Genomic DNA, 20,895 nt, shown 5'->3' on the forward strand with positions numbered 1-20,895 from the left:
ATTAGATCCCTAGCCTGGGAACCTCCAAATGCTGTGGGTACGGACCTAAAAAGACGAAAAAAAAAAACTGTGAGAAGAAAAGCTCTGTGACCTTGGTTAAGCAAATATTTATTAAATATCAAAACAAAATCATAATCCATTAAAAATTATGAATTTAACTTTACCAAAATTTAAAATTTTTATTTTCAAAAGATTCGGTAAGAAAGTGGAAAGACAAGCCATGTACTAAAAGATAATATTTCTATATCTAAAAAGGGATGTGTAGGAGTTCCCCCTCATGGCTCAGCAGAAACAAATGTGACTAGCGTCCGTGAGGACGCAGGTTCGATCCCTGGCCTTCATCAGTGGGTTACGGATCCAGCGTTGCCACGAGCTGTGTGTAGGTCACAGATGCAGCTCAGATTTTACATTGCTGTGGCTGGGGAGCAACAGTTACAGCTCTAATTCAACCCCTAGCCTGGGAACCTCCATATGCCATGGGTGCGGCCATAAAAAGACAAAAAAAGGGGGGGGGGGATGTGTGTGAAGAATATATAAAGAATGTTTACAACTCAAAAAGACAAACTATCCAAAGAAAAATAGGTAAAAGATTTTTTTTTTTTTTATCTTTTCGGCTGAACCTTGCGGCAGGCAGAAGTTCTGGGGCCAGGGACTTAACCCACATCACAGCGGTGACCCAAGCTACAGCAGTAACAATACCGGATCCTTAACCCACTGTGCCTCCTGGGAATTCCAATAAGATTTAAATAAACATTTAACCAAAGAAAACATATAAATGGATAATAAGCACAAGAAAAGATGTTCAACAAAATCAGTCGTGAGGAAAATGCAAATTCACGAGATTCCACTACGCCCACTAAAGTGGTTATAGCCTAAAAGACCAACACTAACAAATGCTCACGAGAATGTGGAAAAAAGACCAGCTATGATGGAAAAAATAAAAATCACTTTAAAAAAAAAAATATGGAAACAAGTAGGACCTTCAAACACTGCTGGGTGGAATGTAGAATGCACGGTCTGGTAAACGTTTGCCAGTTTCTCAGAAAGGTAACCAGACGCTCACCACACAACCCAGCAGTTTCATTCCTATGTATCTCCCCAAGAAAAAAATCTTAAAATAAGTACATGCAAAGACCTGCACGTAAATGTTTATAGTAGCATTGTTCATAAGTCAAAAACTAGAAATAAGCTAAATTCCCATCACCTTGTGAGTGGATAAAGAAAATGTGGTATATATATACACATACACGTCCATATGGCCGTCCAATGGAATATTATACAGCAATGAAAAAGGAACAAATAATTGATGTAGGCTTACATGAATGAACTTCCAAAACATTACACCAGACACAAAAGGCTACTAGTGTATGATTCCAATTCTACAAAATATCCAAAAAAGGCAAAATATCCAGACAGAAAGCAGATGAGCAGTTGCTTGGGGTAGGGCAAAAGGACAAGGACTAACTAAAATAAAATAGATGGAAATGTTCTAAAAATGGAACAAAAATCCAGCACTCACTCATGATAAAAATTCTCAGCAAACTAGGAATAAAAGAGAAATTGAATTTTTTTTTTTTTTTTTTTTTTTTTTGTCTTTTGTCTTTTTGCCTTTTCTTGAGCAGCTCCCAAGGCATATGGAGCTTCCCAGTCTGGGGTCCAATCGGAGCTGCAGCCACCGGCCTACACCACAGCCACAGCAACTCGGGATCTGAGCCACGTCTGTGACCTACACCACAGCTCAGGGCAACACCAGATCCCCAACCCACTGAGCAAGGGCAGGGATTGAACCTGCAATGTCATGGTTCCTAGTCAGATTCGTTAACCACTGCGCACCACGACGGGAACTCCAGAAATTGATTTTTTTAAAAAGAGTATCCACAAATAAGAGAGTATGTGAGAAATTTTTGTACTTTTCACTCAATTTTGCTATAAACCTAAAGCTTCTTTTAAAAACAAAGTCTAGGAGTTCCCGTCGTGGCGCAGTGGTTGACGAATCCGACTAGGAACCATGAGGTTGTGGGTTCGATCCCTGGCCTTGCTCAGTGGGTTAACGATTCGGCGTTGCCGTGAGCTGTGGTGTAGGTTGCAGACGCGGCTCGGGTCCTGCGTTGCTGTGGCTCTGGCGTAGGCCGGTGGCTATGGCTCTGATTAGACCCCTAGCCTGGGAACCTCCATATGCTGCAGGAGCGGCCCAAGAAATAGCAAAAAAATAAAAATAAAATAAAAGCCTTGTTCTTAAAAAATAAATAAATAAATAAATAAAAACAAAGTCTATTTCTTTAAAAAAAAATCATACTGAATTGCTTGAGACTGAATGATTACCCCCAAGATCAAGAAAAAGGCAAGAATGTCTGCTCCCACCGCTCTTACATAACACAGTTCTGTAGACCTCTCTCTGTTTGCAAACGACACGACTGTGCATGATAAAAAACCTCAAGGAATTTACAAAAAGCTCCTAGAACCCCTAAGTGAGTGCAGCCAAATCACAAGATAGAAGATCAACATTTAAAAAAGCAAACTCAAGTTCCCTTCGCAGCTCAGTGAGTTAAGAACCCAATTAGTAACCATGAGGACGCAGGTTCCATCCCTGGCCTCACTCAGGGGTTAAGGACCCAGTGTTGCCACGAGCTGTGGCGTAGGTCGCCGAAGCAGCTTGGATGCCAAATTGCTATGGTTGTAGCGTAGGCCAGAAGCTGCAGCTCCAATTTGACCCCTTGCCTGGGAACTTCCATACACCGTGAGTACAGCCCTTAAAAAAAAAAAAAAAAAAGAAAGAAAATAGGCAAAAGACACAAACAGATTATTTCACAGGAGAAAATACATAGACAGCAAATAAGCACATGAACAGGTTTCAACATCATTAGCCAACAGGGAAAACAAATTAAAACCACGACACATCTATCAGAACAGCTGAAATAAAACAGCGATAACACCAAATGCTAATCAGGAGGGGGAGGAAGTGACTCACTCATTCTTTGCTGGTGAGAATGTAACTTGGTACAGCCACTCGGGAAACAATTTGGTAATTTCTTACAAAACCAATCACTTACCACACAACCCAATAACTGCACGCTTGGGCATTTATCCCAGTGAAATGAAAACACACATTCACACAAAAACCCATACGCAGAGGTTCATAACGCCTTTATTCAAGATAGCAAGAAAAAACGGCAACAACCGAATGTGCTTCAACGGGAGCGTAGTTGTTACGCCGCAGTGTTTCCATACCGTGCACCACTCCGCAGCAATAAAAAGCAACCAACTGGTAATGCACGCAACTACCTGGATGGATCTAATGAAGAAGCCAGTATCAGAAGGTTGCATACTGAATTATTCCTTTTTTGTTCATTTATTTATTGGCTTTTTTACATTACATTACTAGTCGGATTCGTTTCTGCTGTGCCACAAAAGGAACTCCAGCCTACCTCAATTTTGAGACTAAAACTCATCCTCTCATCTGTTCTACCTGCTCGATATTAAAGTCTACACAAAGTCCACCAGTTCTGGAAAACCTCCACTACGGCCACAGACATTCAGAGCTCCTTCGAGAGAGAAGGCGGCACAAAACAGAGCTGGGCTCACGGGCAGAGGGTGGGACCTTGGACCAGCACCGGACGGCCTGCAGGTTAACAACACCTGCTGACCCACCTGCATGGACAGCTGCTGCCCACCTGGGAAACAGCACCTCCCAGCTGCCGTCACTGGTACTATTCCTATTTTACTATTCCAAAATAAAAACACACTCAAGCTCCAAATCTCAGCAGAAGTGGCAGAATAGTTCCAGCTTTATAGAAGAGAAGAGGAAATAATGTATTCCATACAAATAAATGTGTAACTTTTAAGAACCGAATATCAGAATGAAATAAAATTGGTTATTTCTAAAATATCAGCAAATGATCTGTTAATTACAAATGTTTCTACTTCATATATCTATCTTTATCTATCGTAAATCATCATATACATGATTTTTTTCAAGATTCTTATCATACGGTGTTCACAGTGTCACGGCACATCGGAAATGAATCCGACGAGGAACTTTGAGGTTGTGGGTTCTATCCCTGGCCTCGCTCAGTAGGTTAAGGATCCTGCATTGCCGTGGCTGTGGCATAGGCTGGCAGCTGTAGCTCCAATTAGACCCCTAGCCTGGGAACCTCCATATGCTGCAGGTGCAGTCCTAAAAAATAATAATAATAATATTGTGAAAAACGGTCTTTCAAACATAAAAAATAACAGTAAGCCATTATTAAAACACACCAAGGAGTTCCCACTGTGGCACAGAGGAAACGAATCCGACTAGGAACCATGAGGTTGCAGGTTCGATCCCTGGCCTTGCTCAGTGGGTTAAGGATCCGGCATTGCCGTGAGGTGTGGTGTAGGTCACAGATGCGGCTAGGATCTGGTGCTGCTGTGGCTGTGGTGTAGGCCAGCAGTTGGAGCTCCAATTAGACCCCTAGCCTGGGAACCTCCATATGCCGCGGGTGCGGCCCTAGAAAGACAAAAAGACAAAAAAAAAAAAAGACACCAAATATGAGTTCCTGCTGTGGCACAGTGAGTTAAAAACACAACTACAGCAGCCTAGGTCTCTGAGGAGGCACAGGTTGGATCTCCGGCCCGGTGTTTCAGGTTAAAGGATCCGGCATAGGTTGCAGACACAGCCTGGATTCAGTCCCTGGTCCAGGAACTTCCATATACCATGGGTCCAGCCATCAAGGAGAAAAAAGATACCAAGTAAATAATCTCCGCATTACATGGTTGTAAAACCCAAATGATCAGCTATTTTCCAACCCATTCAGAATAAACACAGTTAAAAACTCAATGTCCTGAGGCTTAAGGGCCAGGCCGTGGCCAGCACCACCCGACTGACCCAGGCCTGGCCCTGGCCTGCACGCCGCTGCCTGTGGGCATCGCACCTTCTTCTCTCGCACGCTGTCCGCTTGCACAGACTCCAGGCGGGCTTTGAAGTGCTCACAATCCATGCGCAGTTGCTCCAATTCTTGCTCTTTCCTTTCCAGGTCTGTAAGAGACACAGAAATACTATTTCAAATCACTCATCTCTCCTAAGCACCATTTTGCTTCATCTTCTCTGAGGAAAACCTAATTTCTTGGGCAGGATTATTCACATAATCAGCCCTCGAGTAACCAATATTCTAAAAGTCCTGCTTTTTAAGTTTTTGTCAGGGTTTAGCCAATAGCTTTTTGTTGTTTTCGGTTTCGTGTTTTTAAGACCTCATCTTACTGCCAGACTTGTACGCAAGGTTTTAAGAAAGTGTGTTATTTAAAGAGCAGAAGGCAGAGCTGAGCAGCCCGACTGTCTCATGCCACAGACTTGCGTATCTGCTCCACAAACGGCGGAACAGCTCAGCGAGGAGACGGTGCCAGCCGGGGCTGATTCACAAAGCCTGTCTCACCAACTGGCAGACGGACTCAATGGGAACAGCTGGGGAGTAGTCAATGGAGCAATGAAAGCGCCCTTGCTAGCAGCAAGCAGAGGCCCCAGGGAAGGCGGGAGCCCTGGGCTGCTTCCTCTCCACGCATTCTTCCAGATGAAGGTTCAAACGGCAACAAAAGTCCCTGAGACATCCACGTTAATCAATCTGAAATCAGAATTATTATCAACTTTAAATAAAAGGCATCACGCTACAGAAATACTGACGTTCAAAAAGCAAAGAAACAGATAATTTAGTTTTAGGTACCTTGATTTCAAGGACTAAGATATCGTCCGTTTCAGTGCTTGCACATACCACGATCCAAGGGGGGCGTGTGCTCAGAGCTACTGGTTTAATAACTTCATTAAAGTAGCGATGCCTGGGGACAGTGACCCTCAAACGGCACAAGAGAACCCCCGAAGGCTGGTTCAAGCACAGCCCGCTGGCCCCGCCCGCAGTTTCCGCCTCAGGACTCCTGCAGCAGGCCTGGGAACCTGCACCAGTTCCCGGGGGAGGCTGGGATAGCCAGCCTGGGAACCGACGTGGAGAACTGCTTCCGGGCAACCGCAGTCTCTCATCACTAACAAAACAAAATCAACACACAACCAGCAACGGCAAACCAGAGAACCCAGCCCGAGGAATGCCAAGAGCTGAAAAACAGAGGACGGCAGAAGGCCGCCTGCCCTGAGATGCCTGGAAAACGCAGCATGGCTCCACCCTAGAGAAGAGGCTCAGACACCCTCCAGCAGACCCCAGAGCAGAAAGAAGGTGGCTCTGTGACCGAGGGGTCTGGGAAAGGCCAAACAAGAGCCTGGGGGGACAAGGGATTAATGCCAAGAACAGTTCAGACACCCAAAGCTCTCGCATTGTCGCTGCTTGGGCTCTGGTTACTGCACCGGTGCAGGTCCAATCCCTGGCCCAGTAACTCACGCAGGCCGTGGTTTCTCTGTAACTGGGGAGGAGAAGCACAGGGCCGTCCCCCTCACGCCAGTGTTCTTTTCTGCCCTTTGGTTGTCCTATGCCACAACCTGACTGGCACTGGGATTCTTTATATTGTCCCACTCCTCCTAGCCACCCAAGAAATCAACTCTATCCATCAACTACTACGCTTTGAAAACTACTGATCTGCCTATGGTGACAACATGAAACAAAAACATATCTAATTACAAATGAAATATGAACCGCATATGGTCACAGGCAAAAAGAAACAAAAAAAAAAAACTAAGACAAAATCTTCGGTGGTATAAAATTTTTTCTTTGGTTAACTTTTAATCTCTTCTTCTTCTTAAACTGGATACTACTCACACATGGTAAAGACAGGAAATTACAGGAGTTCCCGTCGTGGCGCAGTGGTTAACGAATCCGACTAGGAACCATGAGGTTGCGGGTTCGGTCCCTGCCCTTGCTCAGTGGGTTAATGATCCGGCGTTGCCGTGAGCTGTGGTGTAGGTTGCAGACGCGGCTCGGATCCCGCGTTGCTGTGGCTCTGGCATAGGCCAGTGGCTACAGCTCCGATTCGACCCCTAGCCTGGGAACCTCCATATGCCGTGAGAGCGGCCCAAAGAAATAGCAAAAAGACAAAAAAAAAAAAAAAACAGGAAATTACATTTCTACAAGCCTTACGTGTAAAAATATGTAGGAATTAGTTACGACCAAAGACTTTTTCGTTACGTAATTTCATAACCTCTCCTGCCAAAGAGCCGCCTAGGACCTCACAGGAACATAACAAAGGGACAGGTTTAAACCTTCCCGCTGCGCCCAGGGAATTTTAAGGCAGCGTCAGGTGGCCTGTCCCGGAGGCGGAGGCGGGCGCCTTTTGCTGCGCGAGGCCCCCGCCTTGTGGCCAGACGGGAGCACGGCCGCCGCCTCCAGACCAAACTCCCTCCCGTGTCGTCCCCACGAGGCCCCCAGCAAACCCGCTCAAACAGGTGCTCCAATGCATCCCCACTGCCCACCACAGTACAGGGCACCTGGGAGGCACTGTATCAATTTTGTCAGGCAAATAAATGTCTCTTCTTGACGTATTCCTTCTGCTAATCCTTGGAGGAAAAAACACGTCTATTCTGATGACGTCTCATTCCTCCACAATGACAACACACTGCTTCCGCAATTTTTTTTAAACATCGGGAGCAGAAATAACACAGACAGTGAGCGACCCATTACCAATGGTGAAGATGTTGTCTGACCCAGCCTCAGTATCACAACAGAGAAGGGGCTGCCACCCAGCCCAGACTGCGTTTCAGCTGCGAAGCTCAGCATTCGAAACGAAGGAGCAGTCTGTTCACTGTTAACTGAATAAAAGGGCGGCCCAGACAGCACACGGGTCATGGGAGCAGTCTAAACCACAGGCCGTTCCAACACCCGGACACCTTCCGAAACCCACGCCCAAGACAGATAGGGTGACTGTGAGCCACAATACCAGGCCCCCAACCCACCAAACACGAGGGCAACGCCCTACGACCCTTTTTTGATAGTTTTTAAAACATGAGCATGACCATCAGTTTCCTCACAGGAAGGGTACAGAGAACCATACACAGGCAGGACACGAGGAGCCATAAGTGAAAAGTGGAGCTAACCCAGCCCAAGAAATTTCAACTATAAAAAGGGGATCAATTTCTCCTACATTTGGAGTTCCCAGCGTGGCTCAGCAGTAACGAACCCAACTAGGATGCATGAGGACGCAGGTTCAATCCCTGGCCTCACTCAGTGGGTTAAGGATCCAGCATTGCCGTGAGCGAGGGTGTAGCTCACAGACATGGCTTGGATCCTGTGTTGCTGTGGCTGTGGTGTAGGCCGGCCGCTGTAGCTCCAACTCAACCACTAGCCGGGGAACTTCCATATGTCATGGGTGCAGCCCTAAAAAAAAAAGAAAAGAAAAAAAAAAGAATTTCTCCTAAGCTTCATTATCTGGCACGTTTATAATACATTATTACTATAACACAATAAATTATCAGATATTTCATGTTAACATGAAAATGTTTTCATCAAAATAGCTCAATAACACACTGTAAGTCAACTGTACTCGAGTAAAATATAAAAAATTAAAATAGGAGTTCCCGTTGTGGTGCAGTGGTTAACCAATCCGACTAGGAACCATGAGGTTGCGGGTTTGATCCCTGGCCTTGCTCCGTGGGTTAAGGATCTGGCGTTGCCGTGAGCTGTGGTGTAGGTTGCAGAGGCGGCTCGGATCCCGAGTTGCTGTGGCTGTGGTGTAGGCCGGTGGCTACAGCTCCAATTGGACCCCTAGCCTGGGAACCTCCATATGCCATAGGAAGTGGCCCTAGAAAAGGCAAAAAGACCAAAAAAAAAAAAAAAATTTTTTTTTAATTAAAATAAAAAATTAATTTTATAAATTTTTAAAAAACAAAAAAGCTCATAAAGAGTCTCAAACCCAAAACAAGCACTTTTTTAACAGGCATCCACTTTTAACTTATTACCAACAAGTTTTGAAAAGAATTTGGAATCAGCTCCTGATGGAGTCCGTCTTTACTCTGAGCTGAGATCCGGAGGGGGTACTAGTTTCCTAGATTGGCCCTGACAAGGTACCACAAACCAGGTGGCTTAGAACAGAAGTGTCCTCTCTCACCCATCTGGAGGCTACAGTTCGATATCGAGGTGTCGGCAGGGCTGTGTTCCCTCTGAAACCTGTGGGGGAAGAGTCCTCCCGCCCCGTCCACCTTCTGGCGGGTGGGTGATCTGGACCCGACGCTGCCTCTGGCCCCGGCCCGCCTCTCCGCACGGCCTTCCCCCCGCGCACCTGCTCTGCACCCAAAAGCCTCCTTGCAGAAAGGATCCCAGTCATCCTGGGCTGGGGCGGCCCTAAAGACCCCATCCTAACTTCATCGGCCTGTCCAAAAACATAAATTCAAACAGTGAAAAGATGAGAACATTCCAGATTCATTTAAAAAAACAAAAAACCTCGGGGTTTAAATGCACTTCCAGCCAAACGACACTTTAATTAGCTGTCAAATTTTTATTGTCCTTTTTGTCTTTTTGTTGTTGTTGTTGTTGCTATTTCTTGGGCCGCTCCCGCGGCATATGGAGGTTCCCAGGCTAGGGGTTGAATCGGAGCTGTAGCCGCCGGCCTACGCCAGAGTCACAGCAACGCGGGATCCAAGCCGCGTCTGCAACCTACACCACAGCTCACGGCAACGCCGGATCGTTAACCCACTGAGCAAGGGCAGGGATCGAACCCGCAACCTCATGGTTCCTAGTCGGATTCGTTAACCACTGCGCCACGACGGGAACTCCAGCTGTCAAATTTTTAAAACAAACCCAGACGGGTGGCGTGGCGGAGAGCTGGAACCAGAATATGCAGAGAGCACGTCTTCCTGCACTGCCAAAAGTCTGCTTCTTCCTCGAACAAAAAGGCCACGGGAGCACTCTCGGCAGAGGAAAGCGTGGGACCAACAGGAAGCTGCCTTGTCACATGCCCACACTGGAGCCCCTCAGCCTGCCTGGGACTGCCCCGGAAAGGACCCATCGCACCCCTCCCACAGCCCCACTCCACCCAGCAGAGCTCGACGAGGGCTGCGCCTCCAGCCAACACCTGATGTACCAACCGAATTCTGCTGCAGAAAACCACCATCTGGCTTGCTGACCTCAACTGAACTCCGATGAAGTATTTTCCAAACCAAAGAGTCAGGGAAGCTCGGTTTTCACGGAGCGCATAAAACACCATGCTACTAACTGGGGGGGCGGGAGTGACCCCTGCAAGTCCCGCAGGTCTCACCCCCGCCCCCGCCTTGCCCCGGGACCCCCGTCAGTCTGTTCGCTCCCTTCCCAGCCGCCGCACTCAGGACCGTCACTTCAGACCCACTCCGCCCGCTGCTCTGCCCCAAAGGCTGACAGCAGCGTCCACCGCAGCCGAGCACCTTTGCTCAGGGCTTCCTGCTGGATCTGAGCAGTGACATGCCCACAGGAGACAGGACAGGCGCCAGGCTGGAACACCCACTTCCCCACGGCATCGCCCCTGCCCGGTCCAGCAGCAGGGACCCCCGCCCTCCAGGGGAGGCCACAGTCCTGCCCAGCACCCACCCTTCCACAGGTCATGGGCCTTCACTTCCCTCTGCTGGTTCCCCAAGCCCTGCCCATCTTGTCATCTTTTTTTTTTTTTTTTTTTTTGGCCACCTGGCAGCATATGGAGTTCCCAGACAGGAGCGGCTAGGCTGGGGAGGGAGCCTGTGCGCTGGAGAGACGCACCCATCCCACTGCACTGGGGCCGGAATTCCAGTCTCATCAAGACATATTGTTTACCTTTCCTGTTTCCTGCCCGCCAGGAAATACAGGAAATACACTTGGATATTATCTCGTTTGTTTAGGGCCGCACCCTCAGCATATGAAGTTCCCAGGCTAGGGGTCAAATCAGAGCTGTAGCTTCCAGCCTACACCGCAGCCACAGCAACACGGGATCCAAGCCGTGTCTGCGACCTACTCCACAGCTCATGGTAACACTGGATCCTTAACCCATGGAACAAGGCCAGGGATCGAACCTGTGTCCTCACGGATGCTACTCAGATTCACTCCCACTGTGCTGCATGGGAACTTCAATGATGAAGCCATCTTTAACGAGTCTCCCTCTAGTTCACGTTTCTTTCTTCTTACCCATGGCATGTGCAAGCCCCACACCACAGCAGCACCCCAAGCCGCTACAGTGACACCACCGGGTCCCAACTCACTGTATGCGCCACAAGGGAACTGCCCTCGGTTCATGTTTCTATGGGCCAGAATGATGCCTCTTTGAGCAGAAACAGAGGTCCCCCTCCCTTCTCAATGATATGAAACTCTTGGGAGTTCCCGTTGTGGAGCAGCGGAAACGAATCCAACTAGGAACCATGAGGTTGTGGGTTCGATCCCTGGCCTCACTCAGTGGGTTCCACCGTTGTTGTGAGCTGTGGTATAGGCCACAGACATGGCTTGGATCTGGCATAGCTGTGCCTGTGGTGGAGGCCGGTGGCAACAGCTCCAATTGAACCCCTAGCCTGGGAACCTCCATATGCCACAGGTGCGGCCTTAAAAAGACAAAAGACCAAAAAAAAAAACAAAACAAAAAAATAAAAAAGACATTGAACTCTTGAGAAATTAGCTTTGAAACACCCCACTTTAGAAATCCTGTAGTACAGGTCTTTTCAACCCCACAGCTAAGAACCCAAGTGCCTCAGGGCTGCTTATGGTTCTGAAAACCTTTAACTCATATTTCCACTTTACGGTGTTTCACTGGCTGGGGCGGGGGGGGGGGGGTTCAGCTGTTTGGTTTTTGGCTGCGGCGTGCAGTGGACTGACGAGGGATCTCAGTTCCCAGACGAGGGATTAAACCCGGGCCACAGGAGTGAAAGGGCCGAACCCTGACCACTAGACCACCAGGGAAGTCCCAACAGTAAGTTTTGTAAATGTTTTATTTGAAAACAATTTAAATGTTTAGAAAATGTTGCATAAGTAGAAATAACACAAAGAATACCCACATACCTTTACCCAGCCCGACCTGCTGTTAACATTTCACCACATCTGCTCGTCACCCATACCACACACATGCGCACACACGATGTGTGTTTTTAGCCGGTTTGGGCTAAGTTACATAGACTGCGGGGCTTTTCTTCTAAATACTTCAGTGAATGTTTTCCAAGAATAGAGATGTCCCAGACACCCGGCATCTAATATGTTAATATGTCAGCTTCAGACACATTACTACCTTTATCTAATCCGCCGGAGACATGAGAATTCCGTCAAATGACCTAAAAGCATGGCAGCCCTTATGGCACCTTCCTTCGGGTACAGCATCCAGTCTGGGGTCAGGCATCGCATTTATCTTTAGGCCTCCTTCAGCCTGGAGCATCTCCACAGCCTGTCTTTGCTGTGGGCTATCACGTGTATCTTCAAGTACTTAAAACCCTAACAGTGGCCATGAAGAACTTCCGTTTCCAGCCAGCAGGCGATGCAGCCATCAGCCTTCCCCCCAAGAAGAACGAGAAGAGCAGACCCGAGACAAGCCATGAAGAAGGTGTCTCCAGGCTCTCGGGCGTCACCGCGCCACAGAGAGGGCTGCTCTGCACCCAGCGAGCCCGACTCCCCGCCGCCTCGCCCAAGGCATGTGCACATTCCAAAGCCGCACAGGCAGAGACGGCAAGGCAGGCATCTCACCACGCTGGGGAATCGAGCACCAGGAGGCCACCGGGACCAGGGCAGCCCACGGTCCTGGAGAAGACAGACGCACCAAAAACGGAGCCGATGCCACGGCACCTCTCCCGGCAGGCCCGCGGCAAGGTGGAAGCTCAGAGAGGCCGTGCAGGCAGACAGGCGGCGAGCGGCGCGAGGCCGGGAGGCCAAGCAGAGCCACCCTCGGTCCCACCGTGCTGGAGGGGCGGGACTGAAGGTCAGGGCCAGCCGCGACAGAGGGGCTCTGGCCAACAACCAAGCTCTGCTTGGTCCCCAGGCCGCCCCCCCCGCCCCCCGAAGGACTGAAACCCCACGAGGGAGAACGAACTGGAAACAGGCCAGCTCGAACGAGGGCCGAAACCAGCCATGAACCGGCTCAGTCCGTGGCTGGACTAGGGCGATCCACCCTGACTCTAACAGACGGAGAGAAACCAGGGCAAAACACCAGCATCCAGGGCTTCTTCAGGTGTCACTTTAACATCCACTCATCAACGGAAAATTACCAGGACCTCCGCGAGGAAGAAGAGACAGTACAACCACATCAACGGATCTAGGGATCCAGACTCAGACTTTAAAAGAACTGCGATCAGCACGTTCCAGAAAACAGGCAACAAAAGTTTCATCGGGAGCTAGAATAAAACCAACCAAGAAGAAAATCAATACAGAAATTAATAAATACTAATATCAAAAAATTTGGGGGGGGGTCTTTTTGCCTTTTCTAGGGCCGTTCCCGTGGCATATGGAGGTTCCCAGGCTAGGGGTCGAATCGGAGCTGTAGCCACCGGCCTATGCCACAGCCACAGCAACGCGGGATCCGAGCCGCGTCTGCAACCTACACCACAGCTCACGGCAACGCCGGATCATTCACCCACTGAGCAAGGCCAGGGATCGAACCCGCAACCTCATGGTTCCTCGTCGGATTCGTTAACCACTTCGCCACGACGGGAACACCTCAAAAAATAATTTTAAAATAAATAATGACACTATTAAAGAATTGAGAACAACACCCACACCGAAATGACCACTGTAACAGAAAGACACTGTGGCCCAGGAGGGACAATCCCCTTTTCTGTAAATGGTGCTGGGCCAGTGGGTGACACATGGCTAGAGGACAGCGTGGATTATACAACACCTCCACCATCCCAGAACGTTCTACTGGCCCGTGCTCACGGAGGCGAGGTGCTGCTGTAGACATTAGTTACACACGTGTTCCCACGGTGGCGCGCCAGGATCAGCCGTGTGTCTGCAGCCCTGGGATGCAGGATCCATCCACAGCCCAGCACAGTGAGTTAAGGATCCAGTGCTGCCACATCTGTGGCGCCTGATCCCTACCCTGGGAACTCCAAATGCCATGGGGTGGCCAGAAAAAAAAAAAAAAAATGCACAAAATAACTTCCTTCCACTGCTAAAAATTAGTCAAGTATGTCTCCATTCCATCATGGGTACACTACTTTGTATTCTCTGCTGATACTCAATGAACAAGACAAGGCTGGTTCACAGTATTAACACTTAAATGGCTTTTAAAAAGGAGTTCCCTGGTGGCCTAGCGGTTGAGGATTCTCCCTTGTGGCATGGGTTCAAACCCTGGCCTGAGAGCTTCCAAATGCCACAAGCATAGCCAAAAAATTTTTAATACGTTTCTTTTTAATACACATATATTTGAACAAATGTTAAAAGGTTAAAGCTAATGTTGCAGAAATAAAGTAATTCCAACTCCTCGGAGACTCTAAAGAAATACCTGACAGACTGCCACTAAGGCGTCAAGTTGTTTTCAAATTATGTCACTTAACATCTCAAATGCAACATAATGCATTTGGAAAGTGATTTCTATAAGACAAAGAGTAGTTAAAACGAGTTGCTTTTTCGGCACCTCTCCAAAATGAACACCTGCCTTAAACTAAGGCAAGAAATTTAATAATTTAAATAAATTTGTGATTAACTTTGTGATTTAATCACGAAACAAAAACATCTGACTCCTCTGATTTCAAGCTTCAAAATCAGTTAAATAGAAAACTATCCTGGAGTCCCTGCCATGGCTCAGTGCTGAACGGATCTAACTCGTATCCATGAGGACACAGGTTTGATCCCTGGCCTCACTCGTTGGGTCAAGGATCCGGCATTGCTGTGGCTGTGGTGTGGGCTGGCGGCTGCAGCTCTGATTGGACCCCTAGCCTGGGAACCTCCATGTGCCGCAGGTGTGGCCCTAAAGAGACAAAGAAAAAAAAACCACCCTGATGTTGCAAGGTGAGCTGTTTAAAAAACGTTATCATTTGCAACTCCTTATCTCTGTGGTTCTAAACTATGCAGAACGTTAACTTTCACTTACTTTACACATCCGACAACCGTACACACTACATAAACATCTCCTTTAAAAAAAACAGGACTCTTGGGAGTTCCCGTCTCGAATCTGACTAGTGACCATGAGGTTGCGGGTTTAATCCATGGCCTCGCTCAGTGGGTTAAGGATCCGGTGCTGTGGTGAGCCGTCGTGTAGGTCGAAGATGCAGCTTGGATCTGGCATTGCTGTGGCTGTGGTGTAGGCCAGAAGCTGTAGCTCCAATTAGACCCCTAGCCTGGGAACCTCCATAAGCCCCAGATATGGCCCTAAAAAGCCAAAGAAAAAAACAAAAAACACAGGATTCTTGGAGTTCCCTGGTAGCCAAGGGTTCAGCGTTGTCACTGCTGTGGCTCAGATTCAATCCCTGGCCCAGAACGTTCCACATACTGCAGGTATGGCAAAAAAAAAAAAAAAAAAAAAAAAAATTCTCTCAGTTTAAAACAAATTTTTGAACAGGAGTGTGGGTGGTGCCTCAGAACAAAATACTCAGCCAGGCATGGACAATCTAGCAGCAGTCCCTGCCCTCCCACCAACACATCCTCCAAGACGGGACTAAAACCACTCCGGCTGAAGGAAAAAGCACAGGTGCTATGACAGCCTCTGCCAGGAACACAGAACTAGTCTGGGCAGCCAAGTAGGGAGGGAGTCTGGGCCCGAGCCCCAGTCCAATAAAACAAAGCCTTTCAGGCCTTAGTACAGCTTGAAGGTTCTGGGTGAAAGCAGATTTGAACGGGGGCTTTCCTTGTTTGTTCGTCTTTATCTGAAGAGCAAGGAGAAGGCACTGAAACTGACGCAAGCAGGGAAGGATGTAACCAGGCGATGGAGGCGGGCTGAATTCCGGCTGCATCCACGGGAGGAAAGGTACAGGACTTACTGGAAGACGTACTGGGGGTGGAAGGGGAGCAAACGGTGAGAGGTGAGGCAGGCAACAAGGAGGACCCTCGGTCTCGGGCTGGCTGGTAGGGCCCCGGGGAGGCTGGCAAGCCCGGTGTCGGGTGGGGTGGGGTGGGGAGGGCTAGCAGGAGTCAGATGTGAGGCAGAAAATGGGCCTGCTCTGAGAAAGTGAAGGTCTGGCCTGTGATTTGCTGGGCTGGGACAAGAGACACATAAAGCTGGCTGTCACGCAAACAGGAAGCAATGTTTCTGTCAAGAACACACTGCAAGAGTAAAGTGTCTCATGCCCCTTCCTCCAGTGGCTGCTGACTGCTTGTACAGGGAAGGCCTCGTCTGCAAAGTCCTAGACTACAACAAACTGTGCTCGGAATCACAGCAGGGAGGAGGAGGAGATACGCACTCTCGCCTGCAGGACCGACGTCGCGGCGACATCCAGCCAGGGGCACAGCTTCCAGTGAAGGATTTCCAGACACGGCCTTCCACCGTGTATCCGAATGTTGTGGTTTTCATAGCAACAGAACTCCACAGCAGTGAGACCCAATGCTGACCCCGTTCACACGTTGGGCTTAGAGGCCCTCAAAACACACTCTGAGGAGTTCCCGTTGTGGCTCAGGGGTTAAGAACCCGACTAGCATCCCGGAGGATGTGGGTTCGATCCCTGGTCTCGCTCAGTGGGTTAGGTCTTCGGCACTGCCGTGGGCTGTGGCACAGGTCACATGTAGCTCGGATTCCGGATCCAGTGTTGCCGGGGCTATGGTGCAGGCTGGCAGCTACGGCTTCTATTCGACCCCCAGCCTGGGAAGTTCCATATGCCCCACGGGCAGCCCTAAAAAGAAAAAAAAGCAAAAACAAAAAACCACAACTTCATCTGCACTTCACCTAAACTCTGCCCTGCCCCAGATCCAGAGCAAATCTGTCCTGTCCCTTGCTGGCAAGCTGCCCAGTCACTCCGGTGTGTGGTGTTCCCACTGCAACGAGCCAGTAACCCGACCTCATCAGACCCAGGTCGTTCCTGATGGGTGAAGGCTGATCAGGCTAAGAAAAACATTTAGAATTTGGAATGACTGTGAAGCAGACAAGAAAAAAAAAATGTCAAGGAGGAGTTAGACGCAGGGCCCTGAGCCTGGAGAAGAGATTAGGCTAGAGATAAAACCAGGAGCCAGCAGCACAGAGATGGAGAAAGAAGCTGCGTACGTGCACGGACCACTCAGAGACGCCGTGAGTAAGAAAGGGGCCGGGGCCTCTTTCCCCTCCACCAGCGGAAAGGCTGCCGCAAAGAGTGAATCGGCAAAGCAGTCTGAGAAGAAACGTCCTGAGAGACCAATGGGAAGCGAGGCGAAGACACGGCTGGGGAGGCCAAGGAATGGGAGGCAAGCCAGCCGAAGCCTAACCTGGGTCAAGTCACCATGGATTAGCTCCAAGGCCCTGTTTCTTTTTCTTTTTTAATTTTATTTTTTTATTTTTATTTTTTGTCTTTCATCCTTTTAGGGCCGCACCCAAGACACATGGAAGTTCCCAGGCTAGGGGTCTAATCGGAGCTGTTGTCGCCGGCCTACGCCACAGCCACAGCAACGCAGGATCCTTAACCCACTGCACAGGCCAGAGATCGAACCCACCTCACGGTTCCTAGTCGGACTCGTTTCCGCTGTGCCACGATGGGAACTCCTCGTGGGCCCTGTTTCAGTTTGATTCTGGCAGAAGACTAATCTCCAAAAACTGACTTGTGCTAACCAACTCATGACACACTGATGTATTTTCCAAAACGTTTTTATCACTTTGCATTAAAAACATGACTACCCAGCGGGATGCCACACTCCACTGCTGGTCGGCACTTTCCCTTCCCAAAGATAACTGCAGAAGTGCCCTTGTGGCACAGCAGGGTAAGGACCCAGCATGGGCACCACAGTGGCTTGGGTTGCTGCTGTGACTCGGGCTCCATCCCTGGCCCAGAAACTTCTACATGCCATGGGTGTGACCAAACAAAAATAAAAACGTACACAGGATAGCTAACTGCTCTCAGAAGGTTGCTGAATGGGCCTGAGATCAGAGCTGAGAAAATGAAAATGCCGGCGACCCGGAGCCATGGGAACCAGGACCAGAGCACATTCGGCAGGGTCCCAAGGGGAACGAGCACCCCAGGTGTGGACTTTACGGGAGAGACTGCCCACGGGGGAGAGCGCAGGGCTGAGACACCCAACGAGACCCAACGAGCGGAGGGAAGGCACCCACGTTCTAGCAGCTGCCCTGGAGCTGACAGACGAGGGGAACAGTGTTCCTGGAGCCCAGTGAGAGCTGGGACTGGGGAGGCAACCCCCCTCGGGGCTGGGGGGGATGTTTGCAGCTGCAGAGGGAACGGGAGGAAACCCCCGACCCTTTCCACCCACTGATACCTTCCATGGGGCAGCCCCACTGGCAGCCAGAGAGGAAGCAAGAGGCACAGAATCCGCAGGAGCCCGTCTCGCAGAGCACAGCCCCGGGCAGCGGCGCGTGCACCTGAGGACGCCAGCGAGAGAATCACTAAGCAGGTGGGGGCCGTGGTGGCCCTGAGCACCCTCCTCCCTGATGGGACGGGACTCCCCACCTGACCGGACACGACGCGCACGTGGCGTCCAGACGCCTTCTTGTCTGGACAAGCGCTAAAGATGCGACCTGGGCCCGAGACACCGTCCCCCAGCGGCTAGGCCGTGAGGGCAAACACCGCCCTGCGCTGACTTAGCCTTGACTGCCGAGGGCTGACTCGGCTGGAACTCAGCCCCGACAGGGCAAAGGGCGGAATCCACGTCCAAATAACTTCAAGAACTCAGAGGGCCCTAGACTGACAACTGGTGTCCATCTAAGTGCAAACCTCAGGACGAATGGACACGTCCTTGAAATTTAAATCAGCGCTAGAAACGGACCCGCCCTCAACCCAGACACGAGTGTTTCCACAGACACGGCTGCCTCCTCGCAGGGCTGCCACACAGCAAGATCCCTAATCGCGTCAGAAAGGAGTTAATTTCTGGAACTTTTCAGTCGTAAAAGTACGAAAACCTCCTGCCCAACGAGGAAGGGGAGAAAGAAGAGCTGCTGCCAGATGCCCTGAGAGCTGGCGCCCCTTCCTCGGCACAAGCGCACAGGCGAGCCGGCTTCTCTGTCCGTGTCTGTCTCCCCAGCGTCATCGGGAAAACGCTAAGGGCAGCTCCCGGCTCACTCACCGCGGCCGCGACCCGCAGGAGGCGAACCTGCGGAGACAGACGGCCGCCCGGCACCGACGGCTCGAGGTGGAGAAGACTCACTTTTTTCCAGCATCTTCAGCTTCTGGAAGCTCTCCAGCACGTCCCCGTTGAGTATCCGGGGCAGGAAGTCCCGAATCTGCATCACCTCGGTGGTCAGGCGCTCCAGGTCCTTCTTCCTCACCCTGACAAACTCTTCCTTCGCCCCCACGAGCTGAAAGAGCAAGCGCATGTTGGCACCAGCGCGCTGCTCCTCCGACGCCCAGCCAGCCGGGCAGCGGCCGCGTCCTTCCGGAAAGCCTCGGGCTCCCGGCTGCTGGGAAAGCGCAGCTTCCCCGGAGGAGCCCTCGGCCCCGCAATTCCGCCTCCCGAGTTTAAGCCCCGGCCTCGAATCGGCCTCGAATCGCCAGCCGATTTTTGTGTGTCTTTTTAGGGCCACACCCGCGGCACAGGGAGGTTCCCAGGCGAGGGTCCAGTCAGAGCTGCAGCTGCCGGTCTACACCGCAGCCACGCAGGACCCGAGCTGCGTCTGCGGCCTACAACGCCGGCTCCTTAACCCACTGAGCGCGGCCAGGGACCGACCGCAACCTCGCGGTGATGAGCCGGCTTGGTTTCCGCTGCGCCACGACGGGACCTCCGAGCCACTTTGTCAGGGCGAGCGAGGCCCCATTCCCGAAGGCCAAGGAACACGCCGGCAGCGCTCTCCTAGGCGCCAGCACCAAGCTTCCCAGGAGGAAAGGCCCTTCCCCCTGGGCGCCAAGCCCCGGGCTGACCACCCGGCCCCGCACTCGCAACCCGCCAGGAGACTGGCCGGGAGGCTGGGATCTCCCTGAACGCAGCTCCAGGGCGCGGCCGGAGGGGAGCTCCCGCTGGGGCGGCCGATTCGCCCCGACCCGCGCCCCGCCTGCCCCGCCTGCCTCAGGGCCGTGCGGGGGGGGGGCCCCCCGGGGGGGCGGCGCAGGGGCACCGGGGCACGGCCCCCGCCCATCCCGCGGCCCCCGCGCTTCCGGAGGCGGAGCCGCCGCCCCCCACCGCCGGCCCTGGCCACGCTGCCCGCAGACGACGTCCGGGGCCTCCCCGAGCCCCCGAGCAAGGCCCAGGCAGACCCCGCTGAGCGCGGGGGAGCCGAGGGCAAGAGCGCGAACTCGCGGGCGGAGGCCCGCGCCTCGGCACCGACCCGAGCCTCGGCACTGACCCGGCGCGGCTCCTCAGCGCCGCCAGCCTCGCCCATGGCGGCGCGGTCTCGGCTCCGTGCGCCTGCGCGGGCGCGCACGCGCGGACCCCTCACGCCGGCGAGCGCGGGAACGCGTCCACGCCGGGGTCAGGTACGGGGAGCCGCGAGGCTCAGACCTCGTAGAGCTTTCGCTGCATCGCGGTCCCCACGGGCCGGGGGTGTGGAGGCGAGATCCCGCGTGGGCTCGTCCGGCTTTGGCCGAGGTCGTAACTTGTTAACTGCAAAGAAGAACAGGGAGACCCACGTGTCAGTGTCCAGTGAAATCACTCGATTCGGGTCCTTGATGTTTGGCGAGGGGTGTTATTTAGACTAAGGGGCCATGCGTTCACGCGAAGCAGCCGCCGGCGGCCCCTCTCGCGCGCTCAGCTCCAAACTCCATTCGCGAAGGTCGAAGCTTTCTGACAACAGGCTCCGCCGGCGGCGGCGGCGGTGTCTGCCCCAGATAAGGGAGCCTCAGTCCGGCCAGCAGGTTAAGGAACTGAGACGACCCCATGGACTGGGAGACATCGTTTGGTCCATTCACTAGCCCCCATATGCCCACTGAGTTCGTAACATATGGTGCAGGCTCTGGGTTCAAAGGTACCGGTTACGGGAGTTCCCGTGGTGGCTCGGTGGTTAACGAATCTGACTAGGAACCAT

The 20,895-nt window shown here is 51.4% G+C and overlaps 1 protein-coding gene across 6 annotated transcripts in view; it reads right to left on the reverse strand.

Moving 5' to 3' along the window:
* The window catches only part of HSF2BP (heat shock transcription factor 2 binding protein), an 83,767-nt gene that overhangs the window by 62,153 nt on the left and 719 nt on the right, over positions 1 to 20,895 (reverse strand). For 5 of the 6 annotated variants that reach the window (XR_014825249.1, XM_084992264.1, XM_021071074.2 and 2 more), the window contains exons 2-4: positions 20,218 to 20,474; positions 19,086 to 19,236; positions 4,911 to 5,014 (exon numbers count right to left, since the gene is read on the reverse strand). Coding sequence is in view for 5 of the 6 variants with exons in the window: in XM_084992264.1 (XP_084848390.1) it covers positions 4,911 to 5,014; positions 19,086 to 19,236; positions 20,218 to 20,253 (291 nt within the window). In the remaining variant the exon portion in view is untranslated. The remainder of the gene's footprint in view (positions 1 to 4,910; positions 5,015 to 19,085; positions 19,237 to 20,217; positions 20,475 to 20,895) is intronic. The other variant, XM_084992263.1, reaches the window with a different exon arrangement.

This window comes from Sus scrofa, chromosome 13 (genome assembly GCF_054392235.1).
Source record: "Sus scrofa isolate SSC_HxYL_T2T_F1_AM1 chromosome 13, Sscrofa_HxYL_maternal_Yorkshire_Landrace_v2.0, whole genome shotgun sequence".
NCBI classification, from domain to species: Eukaryota; Metazoa; Chordata; class Mammalia; order Artiodactyla; family Suidae; genus Sus; species Sus scrofa.